Genomic DNA, 12,342 nt, shown 5'->3' on the forward strand with positions numbered 1-12,342 from the left:
GAGCGTCCCCTGAGCCCCCGACCTGCTCGTGATGGCCAGGCACCACAGTGGCCTGGCTTAGAGGGTCTCAGTGAAAAGCAGGTGGTGCAGCAAACATGGAACCCCCCTGGGCTCCCCCGCCCCCCTGGAGCCCCCCTAACCCCCTGCCCCCCCAGGTGTGGGAGGCGGCCGATGTCCTCATCAAGGCGGCCGTGCCGCTCACCACCAGCGACACCAAGACGGTCTCGGAGTGGATCAGCCAAATGGCCACGTTGCCCCAGGCCTCCAACCTGGCCACACGCATCCTGCTGCTCACCCTGCTCTTCGAGGTGAGGGGGGGCCCAAAATCCAGGGGAGTCCCCAAAACCTGGGGGGGGCACCCCAGAGGTGGTCGGTCCCTTTGTCTGTCATAGGACACTTAGAGTGTTCTCAGAACACTCTTTGTCCCCCCAAAATCCAGCTGTTTAGGGCAAAGTGGGTTGGTTTCGGGCATGTTAGGTGGTTTTGGTGGGTGCCTACATTTTCTTTAGGGGCGTGTTTAGGTGTTTTGGGCGGTGTTTGGGTTTTTGGGGTGCCCCTGACCTCCACAGGAGATGAAGCTTCCCCATGCTAGAGTGGAGTCCAGCTGTGTGCTGGTTTTGGGGAGTGTTTGGGGGTTTTTTTGGGGGAGGTTTGGGCTTTTTTGGTAGATGTTCAGGTGTTTTGGGGGGGGTTGAGGTTTTTGAGGTGCCCCCAGGAGCTGAAGTTGCCCTGTGCCCAGGTGGTGGAGTCCAGCCGTGTGCTGGTTTGGGCGGTGGTTTGGTGGAGTTTTTGGGGGGTTTTGGGGGTATTTTGGGGTGTTCAAGGTTTTTGGGGTGCCCCCAGGAGCTGAAGCTGCCCTGTGCCCGGGTGGTGGAGTCCAGCTGTGTCCTGGACGTGCTCATCAAGCTGCTCGAGGTGGTCCAGCCCTGCCTTCAGGCTGCCAAGGAGCACAAGGAGGTGCAGACCCCCAAGTAAGGAGGCCCCCACAGAGGCCCCCCACCCGCCCTGTGCCCCCCAGGCCCCGCCTGGATGCTCTGGTGGCTGTTTTTCCCCCCCAAAAAAGGTGGATCACCCCTGTCCTGCTGCTGATTGACTTCTACGAGAAAACGGCCGTGTCCTCCAAGCGCCGGGCGCAGATGAACAATGGTGGGGGCTTCTGGGGGGGGTCCTGGGAGAGTCTGGGGTCACAGGGAGGGCTCTTGGGGGGCCCCCCGGGGGCACACAGTGGGTCTGGGATGAGAATGGGGGGATAGGGATTGGTGGGGGGAGATCAGGGGGGCTGGGGAGGAACGGGGGGTCCTGAAGGAAGAGGCAGGAGGGCTTTGGGGGACTCGTGGGAGGGGTCTGGAATGGGGATGGGGCAGCCTGGGTGGGATATGGGGGGTCCTCCGGGGTGAAGATGGGACAGGGGGGTCCTGGGGGTGCATGGGGTGCTGTGGGGGACACAGGGTCCTTGGGGTGGGGGTGGGGTCACACCAGGTCTTGGGGTGATACGTGGGGTCCTGGGGGGACACGTGAGGTCCTGGGGTGGGGAAATGGGGTCCTGGGGTGCATGGGGGGTTGTGAGGACCGACAAGGGGTCCTGGGAGGACCCACAAAGGGTCCTTGGGGTGGGGGTGACGCCAGGTCTTGGGGACACACAGGGGGTTCTGGCAAAAACATGGGGGCCTGGGGTGACACATGGGGGGTCCTGGGGGGTCACACCAAGTCCTGAGGTGACACATGGGGTCCTGAGGGGAGGGGACTTGGGGTCCTGGGGGAGCTCCCGAGGTGACACACGGGGGATCCCGGGGTGACAGTGAGACTGTTCCCACACCACCACATCCTGACACAGCACCCGCTGACCCCCCGGGCGGGTCTGTGGGGACACCGGGGGGCCCAGGCCGCTGACCCCCCTCCCCTGCGTGTGTCCCCCCCTCCCCAGTACCTGCAGGCGACGGGGAACAACTGGCGCTGGTTCGACGACCGCTCGGGGCGCTGGTGCAGCTACAGCGCCAGCAACAACAGCACCATCGACGCGGCCTGGAGGGCCGGCGAGCCCAGCGTCAGGTTCACGGCCGGGGCGGCGCCGCTACACCGTCCAGTTCACCACCATGGTGCAGGTGAGGGCACGGGGATGGACCCCCAGGGCACGGGGGGACACAGGGACAGAGCCCTGCACCGTCCAGTTCACCACCATGGTGCAGGTGAGGGCACGGGGATGGACCCCCAGGGCTCGGGGGGACACAGGGACAGAGCCCCAGGGCTCGGGGACACACAGGGACAGAGCCCTGCACTGTCCAGTTCACCACCATGGTGCAGGTGAGGGCACAGGGACAGAGCCCAGGGCACGGGGGGACACAGGGACAGAGCCCCAGGGCATGGGGACACACAGGGACACTCAGGGACAGAGCCCTGCACCGTCCAGTTCACCACCATGGTGGAGGAACTGGGCAGGAGACAGACCCCCAGGGCACAGGGACATCCCCTCGGTGTCATCTCATGTGGGGGACACACCCCCACCCCCTGCTTTCACCCCGTGGTGGGGGGGACAGTCCCTGGTTGTCACCCAACTGCAGGGAAACACCCCCCCATTGTCCCCCCCCCATGTCAGGGGAGACCTCCAGTTGTCACCCCATGGCAGGGGACACCCCCAGCCCTTGTTGTCCCCCCCATGGCAGGGGGGACACCTCCAGCTGTCCCCCCCCCAGCGTGTCACCCCCCAGTGTGACCCCCCCTGTGCCCCCCCAGGTGAACGAGGAGACGGGGAACCGGCGGCCGGTGATGCTGACGCTGCTCCGACCCCCCCGCGCCGGGAAGGGCCGCGACGGGGAGGGGGTGGGCGAGGACCCCGAGGGGAGGGGCAAGGACGAGACCCCTGGTACGTGGAGGGGCTGTGGGGGTTATGGGGATGGGGGTTATGGGGGTCTGAGAGGCCACGGGGGGTCAGAGAGACCCTGGGGGTGGGCAAGAGGTTATGGGGGTGTGAAAGAGGGGCCATGGGGGGGGTCTGAGGGGTTGGGGGGGGTCAGAGAGGCTGTGGGGGGGTCATGGAGGCCATGAGGGGTCAGAGAGGCCATGGGGAAGCCATGAGGGGGGCAGAGAGGTCATGAAGGGGGGCAAGAGGGGGGGGTCATGGGAGTGGGGTCAGAGAAGCCGTTTGGGGGGAGGTCAGAGAGGTCATGGGGGGCCATGGTGGGGGGTCAAAGAGACCATGGTGGGGAAGGCCAGTAAGGTCATCGGGGGGGGGTCAGAGAGGCCATGGGAGGGGAGGGCCATGGGGATCATTTGGGGGGGTCGTATAGAGGTCATGGAGGGTTCTAAGAGACCATGGAAGTGTCCGAGAGGACACAAGAGGGTCCAAGAGACCCCGGGGTGTGGGGGTCAGACCCCCCCGTGTATTGTGCTGACCATGTCCCCCCACCCCCTTCCCACAGCCGCAGACCCTCCGCCGGACGACGAGCCCCCCCCGCCCCCCCCCACCTCCTCCACCACAGCCCCCCCTTCCTCCTCCTCCTCCTCCTCCTGCCCCTCTCCCCCTCCCACTGCCGCCCCCTCGCCGTGCCCCGAGGACCCCGGGGCGGGGCTGGGGGCCGAGCCCCCCGTGCGGGGGCTGGCGGAGGAGGCGGTGCCCGCCGTGCTGCGGGCCTGCGTCAGCATGCTGGGGGTGCCCGTGGACCCCGACACGCTGCACGCGACCCTGCGCCTCTGCCTGCGCCTGACGCGGCAGCACAAGCACGCCCTGCTCTTCGCCGAGCTGCGCTCCACACGCACCATCCTCGCCCTCACCCAGAGCTCCGGCTTCACCGGCTTCACCCCCCCTCGTCACCCTGCTCTTCAGGCACATCATCGAGGACCCCTGCACCCTGCGGCACACCATGGAGAAGGTGGGGCTGGGAGGAGGGACGGGGAGCTGGGGGTGGGGAGGAGAGAGAGGGGAGTTGGAGGCTGGGAGGAGGGGAGAGGGGAGCTGGGGGTGGAGAGGAAGGAGAGGGGAGTTGGGTGGGGAGGAGGGAAGAGGGAGTTGGGGTTGGGGACACTGGGGGTGAGGGGAGAAGGAGTTGAGGGCACTGGGGGTGAGGGTTGTGGGGAACTGCGGTGGGGGTGAGGGAGTGGGGCAGGCGGCATGTTTGTGCATCCCCCCATGTCGCCTGTGCATCCCCTGTCCCCTGCCCTGATGTCCCCTGTCCCCTTCTCTGATGTTTCCTGTCCCCCCTCAGTCAATGTCCCCTGTCCTCAGCGTGTCCCCTGCCCCCAGGTGGTCCCTTTCACAGCCACAAGCGGGACAGGCAGCACACGTGTCCCCCCCACGTCCCCTGTGCCCCTCAATGTCCCCTCTCCCCCCAGGTGGTGCGTTCAGCAGCCACGAGCGGGGCGGGCAGCACGACCTCGGGGGTGGTCTCGGGCAGCCTGGGGTCCCGCGAGGTGAATTACATCCTGCGGGTGCTGGGCCCCGCCGCTTGCCGCAGCCCCCACGTCTTCACCGAGGTGGCCACGGGCTGCATCCGCATCGCCCTGCCGGCCCCACGGGGGTCTGGAACCGGTGAGGGGCTGGGGGGGCTTTGGGGGGCTTTGGGAGGGGCTGGGACCAGGGAGGGGCTCCATCCGCATCGCCCTGCCGGCCCCAGGAGGGTCCAGAACCTGTGAGGGGCTTTGGGGAGCTCTGGGGGGTCCCTGGTACCCAGAATGGACTCCTAGGGGTGTGGATTGTGGCTGCAGAATGGGGTCCTGGGGGTATCTGTGGGTCAGAAATGGGGGGTCCCAGGGCTCCCTTTACCCCCAGAACGAGGGTCCCAGCAGTCTCTTTACCCTCAAAACAGGAGTTCCAGGAGTGCCTCCACCCCCAGAACAAGTTCCCTTCCCATCCTTGCCCCCAGCACAGGAGTCCCCCAGGCCCCTGCAGCTCCAGCCCCCACCACACCTGCACAGCCTGACGCCCCAGGGGTCCCCCCGTTCCCAGGGAGCCCCCCCAGCCCCCTGACCCCCCCTTTGTCCCCCCGTTTTGCAGCCTCTGACGACGAGTTCGAGAACCTGCGGATCAAGGGCCCCAACGCGGTGCAGTTGGTGAAGACGACGCCGGCCAAGGCCTCGGCCCTGCCCCCCATCCCAGAGCCCATCCGGGACGTCATCTACGACATGCTCAACGCCCTGGCGGCCTACCACGCCCCTGACGAGGGTAAGGGGGCACCCAGGAGGGGTTGGGGGCTGTCCCTGACAGTGGGTGCCCACATAGGGGTAATTGGGGTGCCCCTGACAGTGGGTGCCCTGCATTCTCCACAATGGGGGACCCCCACTGGGACACGGCCCCCCAGATGCCCCCCAGGCCCTTTGGGGTGGGGGATCCCCTCAACACGTGCCCTGCCCCCCCCAGGTGACAAGGGGGACCCCAAGAACGCGGCCCCCAGCGAGGTGAGCCAGCTGCTGTCGGACATTGGGGACGACATGTACCAGCAGTACCGGAGCCTCACCCGCCCCCCCGGCGACTTCGACCCCCCCGCCGGCTTCAACATCAACGTATGGCCCGAGGGGGCTGGGGGGCAGTTTGGGGGGGCTGGGAGGGGATCTGGGGGGCTTGGGGGGCAGTTTGGGGGGTCTGGGAGGGGATCTGGGGGGCTTGGGGGGCAGTTTGGGGGGTCTGGGAGGGGATCTGGGGGGCTGGGAGGCAGTTTGGGGGGTCTGGGAGGGGGTTTGGGGATGCTGAGGGGGATTAGGAGGGGCTGGGGGCAAGTTTGGGGGTGCTGGGGGGGATTTGGGGGGCTGGGAGGAGATCTGGGGGGGCTGAGGGGTGGTTTTGTGGGGGTTGGAGGGGCTGGGAGGAGATGAGGGGGCTGAGGGGTGAATTGAGTGGGGCTGCGAGTGGATTTGGGATGTGTGGCAGTTTGGGGGGCTGGGGGGCTTGGGAGGGGCTCTGAGGACCCCCTGAATCCCCCCCAGACTCAGGTGTTTGGTGCTGATGGAGCCGCTGCGGAGACTCCCCCATCGGGAACCCCCCAGGGGGAAGGTACCAGCAACCCCCCCACATCCTCCACACATCCCTCAGCCCCCCACATCCCCCCCACATCCCTGAGCCCCCCAACATCCCCCCCACATTCCTGAAGCCCCCAACATCCCCCCCACATCCCTGAGCCCCCCAACATCCCCCCCACGTCCTGAGCCCCCCAACATCCCCCCCACATCCCTGAGCCCCCCAACATCCCCCCCACATCCCTGAGCCCCCCAACATCCCCCCCACATTCCTGAAGCCCCCAACATCCCCCCCACGTCCTGAGCCCCCCAACATCCCCCCCACATCCCCAAACCCCCCCAACATCCCCCCCACATCCCTGAGCCAACATCCCCCCCACGTCCTGAGCCCCCCAACATCCCCCCCACATCCCCAAACCCCCCAACATCCCCCCCACGTCCTGAGCCCCCCAACATCCCCCCCACATCCCTGAGCCCCCCGACATCCCCCCACATCCCTGAGCCCCCCACATCCCCTCCATGTCCCTGAGCCCCCCAACATCCCCCCCATATCCCTGAGCCCCCCAACATCCCCCCCATATCCCTGAGCCCCCTGACATCCCCCCCACATCCCTGAGCCCCCAACATCCCCCCCACATCCCTGAGCCCCCCACATCCCCTCCATGTCCCTGAGCCCCCCACATCCCCTCCATGTCCCTGAGCCCCCCACTGTCCCCTACACAGATTTGACTTTCACCATCCTTCTGCTGCCCTCCCCACCCCCCAATGATGTCCCCCGACTGTGCCCCCCTGCACCCACCCAACAGTGCCCGCTCTTTTACCCCCCGATGTCCCCCCCTGCCCCCCTAACGCTGCCCCCCGTGCCCCCCCAGCGTCCAGCCCCGAGGAGGGCCGGGAGGGCCGCAAGGAGAAGGAGGGGGAGCGCGAGGAGCGGGGGCGGGCGCGGGGCTCGAAACCCCTCATGCCAACCTCGACCATCCTGCGGCTGCTGGCGGAGCTGGTGAGGTCCTACGTGGGCATCGCCGCCCTGATCGCCAACTACAGCTACAGCGTGGGGCAGTCCGAGCTCATCAAGGAGGTGAGGGGGGCGCAGGACATGGGGCGGTCACCCCGAGGGTCAGGGGGTCACCCCGAGGGTCAGCAGGTCACCTGTGGAGTCACCCTACACGGGCATCATCAACTGCAGCTACAGTTGGGACCCCCAACTGTGACAGTTCCCCCTCTCTACCCACGGTGGGGGGTCCTGTCCCCCCACGCTGCGTCCCCCTGTGACCCCCGTTGTCCTCCCAGGTGACCCCCAGGCCGGGTCCTCCTTTGTCCCCCAGTGACCTCCCTCTGCTCCCCATTGTCCCCCCACTCTGGGTCCCCCTGTGCCCCCCAGTGACCCCCCCATGCCCCCTGGTGACCCCCCTGTCCCCACAGGACTGCAGTGTCCTGGCCTTCGTCCTGGACCCCCTCTGTCCACCCAGTGACCCCCCAGTGACCCCACTGTGCCCCCCAGTGACCCCCCCCGTGCCCCCCGGTGACCCCCCTGTCCCCACAGGACTGCAGTGTCCTGGCCTTCGTCCTGGACCCCCTGTGTCCCCCCAGTGACCCCCCTGTGCCCCCCAGTGACCCCGCTGTGCCCCCCAGTGACCCCCCGTGCCCCCTGGTGACCCCCCAGTGACCCCCCTGTCCCCACAGGACTGCAGTGTCCTGGCCTTCGTCCTGGACCCCCTGTGTCTGCCCACTGACCCCCCTGTGCCCCCCAGTGACCCCCCTGGTGACCCCCCTGTCCCCACAGGACTGCAGTGTCCTGGCCTTCGTCCTGGACCACCTGCTGCCGCACCAGCAGAACGCGGAGGACAAGGACACGCCGGCGCTGGCGCGGCTGTTCCTGGCCAGCCTGGCGGCCGCGGGCAGTGGCACCGACGCCCAGGTGGCCCTGGTGAACGAGGTGAAGGCCGCCCTGGGCCGGGCCCTGGCCATGGCCGAGAGCACCGAGAAACACGCCAGGTACGGGGGCAGAGGGGGACGGGGACAACACGGGGACAGTGTGGGGACAGCATGGGAACAGCACACGGACAGTGGCGGGACAGCACAGGGACAGCATGGGGACACTGAGGGGACAGTGTGGGGACACCCCGGGAACAGCACACGGACAGTGGCGGGACAGCACAGGGACAGCATGGGGACACTGAGGGGACAGTGTGGGGACAGCATGGGAACAGCACACGGACAGTGGCGGGACAGCACAGGGACAGCATGGGGACACTGAGGGGACAGTGTGGGGACACCCCGGGAACAGCACACGGACAGTGGCGGGAGAGCACAGGGACAGCATGGGGACACTGAGGGGACAGTGTGGGGACAGCAACGGGACAACTTGGGGACACTTCAGGGGCACCCTGGGGACACCCCATAAACACCATGGGGACACCCCAGAGGCACCATGGGGACAGTGTGGGGACAGCAAGGGGACAATTTGAGGACAAAGGGACATGTGGGGACAACACAGGGACATTGTGGGCACAATATGGGGACACTTCAGGGACACCATGGGGACAGGGGCACCTTTGAAGACCCCCCACAATGTGACCCCATGTCCCCATGGTGTGACCCTGTGTCCTTGTGATATGACCCCGTGTCCTCGTGATGTGACCCCATGTCCCTGTGGAGTGACCCCATGTCCCTGTGGAGTGACCCCATGTCCCCATGGTGTGACCCCGTGTCCCTCCCATCACGTGACCCCTGTCCCCGTGTCCCCACAGGCTCCAGGCCGTCATGTGCATCATCAGCACCATCATGGAGTCGTGCCCGTCCACCTCGAGCTTCTACAGCAGCGCGGCCAAGCCGCCCCACAACGGCATGAACAACATCATCCGGCTCTTCCTCAAGAAGGGGCTGGTCAACGACCTGGCCCGGGTGCCCCACAGCCTCGACCTGTCCAGGTGGGACCCCCGGCACGCTGGGGGGGCTTCGGCAGGGTCTTGGGGGGTCTTGAAGGGCTTTTGGGGGGTCTTGAGGGCTACCAGGGTGTCTTGGGGAAGGTCTTGAGAGATCATGGTGGGTCTTGAGGGGTTTTTAGGGCGCCTTAAAGGGGGTTTGGTGGGTCTTAAAGGGGTCTTGGGGGTCATGGTGGCTCTTGAGGGTCTGTGGGGAATCTTGGGCAGCTGTTTGGGTTTTTGGGATCTGTGGTAGATTTTGGGGAGCCTCAGGGGTGTCCAGGGAGCTGTGGTGGTCTCTGGGTTTTGGGGGAGCCGTGGTGGTCTCTGGGGGCCGGGGGGTCACCCCTTGGCCGGGGTCCCAGCCCGTGCCCCCTCCCCAGCCCCAACATGGCGAACACGGTGAACGCGGCGCTGAAGCCCCTGGAGACGCTGTCACGGATCGTGAACCAGCCCAGCGGCCTCTTCGGGGCCAAGGGCTCCTCCAGCAAGAGCAAGGCCGAGGGCGCCGGGGGGGCTCGTGAGGCGGGGGCTGCACCCCCTGATGGAGGTACCCCCACACGGCCCCCCCGTGTCACCCTGGGGCACCCTGTGTCACCCCATGGGCCCCCCGTGTCACCCTGGGGCACCCTTTGTCACCCTGGGGCGACCTGTGTCACCCCATGGCTCCCCCATGTCACCCTGGGGCACCCTGTGTCACCCCATGGCCCCCCCATGTCATCCTGGGGCACCCTGTGTCACCCCACGGGTCCCCCGTGTCACCCCATGGCCCCCCCGGGTCACCCCATGGCCCCCCTGGGGCACCCTGGGGCACCCTGTGTCACCCCATGGCCCCCCCGTGTCACCCCACGGCCCCCCCGTGTCACCCTGGGGCACCCTGTGTCACCCCATGGCCCCCCCGTTTCACCCCATGGCCCCCCCGTGTCACCCCACGGCCCCCCCCGTGTCACCCTCAGCACTCCAGGTCGTCCCACATCTCCCATTTTCCGCCTGTCCTCCCCATCTTCCCTGTGACCCCCCACATTTGTGCCCCCTCAAACATCTCCCAGTGACCCCCCATCACCCCATCTCTCCTGTGTCCCCCCACATCTCCTCTGTGACACCCCTTTCTCTTGTGCCCCCCCCACAAGTCTCTCCTGCTCCCACCTCTCCCTGGCCCCCCATCTCTGGTGCCCCCTCCCCAGTATCTCCCCTGGGCCCCCAATTCCCCCTTTCCCCCCATCTCCTACCCTGCCTTTACCAACCCTCCCCCCCCCGACCCCCCTGAGCTCCCCTCTGACCCCCCTGCCCTGTGCCCCCCAGGGGACCCCGGGGACCCCGAGCCCCCCGAGGAGGACGCGGAGGCGGCGCAGGCGGAGGCGGCCGACGGGGACATGGACGGGGAGGCCGAGGGGGACACGGTGGTCCTGGCCGGGCAGCCCGAGGGGCTCAGCACCCAGGAGATGCAGGTCAGGACCCCCCCAGGCCCCCCCTGTACCCCCCACACCGCCCCAGCACCCCCCACACCCCCCGTGTGCCCCCCCAAGGTGGAGAACGAGCTGGAGGATCTCATTGACGAGCTGCTGGAGCGGGACGGCGCCGACGGGAACAGCACCATCATCGGTGAGGGACCCCCTGCCCCCAGCCCGGGGTGTCCTGGGCACCACGGACCCCCCAGACATCAGGGGACCCCCCTGATGATGTGACCCCCCCCAGTGAGCCGCTCAGGAGAGGATGAGTCACAGGAGGACGTTCTGATGGACGAGGCCCCCTCCAACCTCAGCCAGGCCTCCACCCTCCAGGCCAACCGGGAAGGTGGGACCCCCACCCCGAATTTGGGGGTTCAGGGGGGTTTATGAGGTGCCAGGGTGTGACCCACCCCCCTCTGCCCCCTCCCAAAGACTCCATGAACATCCTGGACCCTGAGGACGAGGAGGAGCACACGCAGGAGGAGGACAGCAGTGGCAGCAACGAGGACGAGGATGACAGCCAGGACGAGGAAGAGGAGGAAGAGGAAGAGGATGAGGATGATCAGGTGAGACAGGGACACCTGGGACACCACTGTACACCTGACACCCCCCTCACACACCTGGGACCCCTCTCACACACCTGGGTTCCCACTGGACCTGTGTTTTGGGTCGGAGGTGTCAGTCATTTGGGGTCAGGGGACCCGATTTTGGGTCAGGGGACCCCTGTTTTGGATTTGGGGGGGCATTTAGGGTTGGAGTTCCCCCATTTTGGATCGCGAGGTTGCTATTTTGGGGCAAAGTTCCCCCATTCCAGGTTGGGGTTCCCCTGTTTTGGGCCGGGGTGCCCCGTTCCTGGTTTGGGGGTCCCTGCTGACCTTCCCTCCTCCCCCCCAGGACGATGAGGAGGGCGAGGAGGGCGAGGAGGAGGAGGATGACGACGATGGCTCGGAGATGGAGCTGGACGAGGACTATCCCGACATGAACGCGTCGCCCCTCGTTGCGCTTCGAGCGCTTCGACCGCGACGACGACCTGATCATCGAGTTCGACAACATGTTCTCCAGCCCCAGTACGGCCCTGGGGCCACAGCATCGCTCGGGGGGATCAGGGGGGTGGTTTGGGGATCATGGGGGTGGTTTGGGGGGGCCATGGTAGCGGTTTGGGGGGGGCACAGGGATCTGGGGGGGGAACATGGGAGTCTGGGGAGCCCATGTGGGTTTGAGGGGTCTGGGGGGACCACAGGGGCAGTTCGGGGGGGGGGGGGGTCTGGGGGGGACATGGGGGTCCTGGGGAGAGGCCATGAGGTGCTTTGGGGGGGCCACATCCTTGTTGGGGGGCTCAGGACAGATTTACCCCCCCCACCCAACCCCCGTTTCCCTCCTTTTCCAGCCGACATCCCCCCGTCCCCCGGGAACATCCCGGCCAGCCACCCGCTGCTGGTGCGGCACGCGGAGCACGGGGGGCTGGGGCTGGGGGGCGGCGCGGGGGGCACCCCGCCTGGCCCAGGGGCTGGGCCGGAGCCAGCGCACCCTGCGGCAGCTCACGGCCAACGCCGGCCACACCATCCACGTGCACTACCCGGGGGCTCGGCAGCCCAACCCCCCCCTCATCCTGCAGCGGTGAGTGGGACCCCCCAGAAACAGCCTGAATGCCCCTGCAATCCCCAGACACCTCCCAGAAACAGCCTGAATGCCCCTGCAATCCCCAGACACCTCCCAGAAACAGCCTGAACCCCCCTGGGATCCCCAAACACCCCTCAGAAACAGCCTGAACCCCCCCGGGATCCCCAAACACCCCCCAGAAACAACCTGAACCCCCCCCGGGATCCCCAAACACCCCCCAGAAACAGCCTGAACCCCCCCGGGATCCCCAAACACCCCCCAGAAACAACCTGAACCCCCCCGGGATCCCCAAACACCCCCCAGAAACAACCTGAACCCCCCCGGGATCCCCAAACACCCCCCAGAAGAGCCTGAACCCCCCTGGGATCCCCAAACACCCCTCAGAAACAGCCTGAACCCCCCCAGGA

At 67.2% G+C, this 12,342-nt stretch overlaps 1 protein-coding gene across 1 annotated transcript in view; it reads left to right on the forward strand.

Annotated features, from left to right (window-relative positions):
• HUWE1 (HECT, UBA and WWE domain containing E3 ubiquitin protein ligase 1) overlaps positions 1-11,941 on the forward strand; it is a 32,535-nt gene extending 20,594 nt beyond the window's left edge. Inside the window, 24 exon segments of the mRNA XM_064643491.1 lie at positions 156-308; positions 844-971; positions 1,064-1,143; positions 1,923-2,059; positions 2,061-2,102; positions 2,731-2,860; positions 3,417-3,796; positions 3,798-3,866; positions 4,327-4,522; positions 4,988-5,155; positions 5,351-5,493; positions 5,914-5,980; positions 6,816-7,021; positions 7,727-7,938; positions 8,694-8,873; positions 9,251-9,417; positions 10,170-10,315; positions 10,394-10,469; positions 10,563-10,661; positions 10,748-10,881; positions 11,210-11,314; positions 11,316-11,382; positions 11,703-11,806; positions 11,808-11,941. Of these exon segments, the coding sequence (XP_064499561.1) occupies positions 156-308; positions 844-971; positions 1,064-1,143; positions 1,923-2,059; positions 2,061-2,102; positions 2,731-2,860; positions 3,417-3,796; positions 3,798-3,866; positions 4,327-4,522; positions 4,988-5,155; positions 5,351-5,493; positions 5,914-5,980; positions 6,816-7,021; positions 7,727-7,938; positions 8,694-8,873; positions 9,251-9,417; positions 10,170-10,315; positions 10,394-10,469; positions 10,563-10,661; positions 10,748-10,881; positions 11,210-11,314; positions 11,316-11,382; positions 11,703-11,806; positions 11,808-11,936 (3,318 nt within the window). The 3' untranslated portion in view covers positions 11,937-11,941.
• Positions 11,942-12,342: the final 401 nt, after the last annotated feature.

This window comes from Pseudopipra pipra, unplaced genomic scaffold (assembly GCF_036250125.1).
Source record: "Pseudopipra pipra isolate bDixPip1 unplaced genomic scaffold, bDixPip1.hap1 HAP1_SCAFFOLD_220, whole genome shotgun sequence".
In the NCBI taxonomy this organism is placed as follows: Eukaryota; Metazoa; Chordata; class Aves; order Passeriformes; family Pipridae; genus Pseudopipra; species Pseudopipra pipra.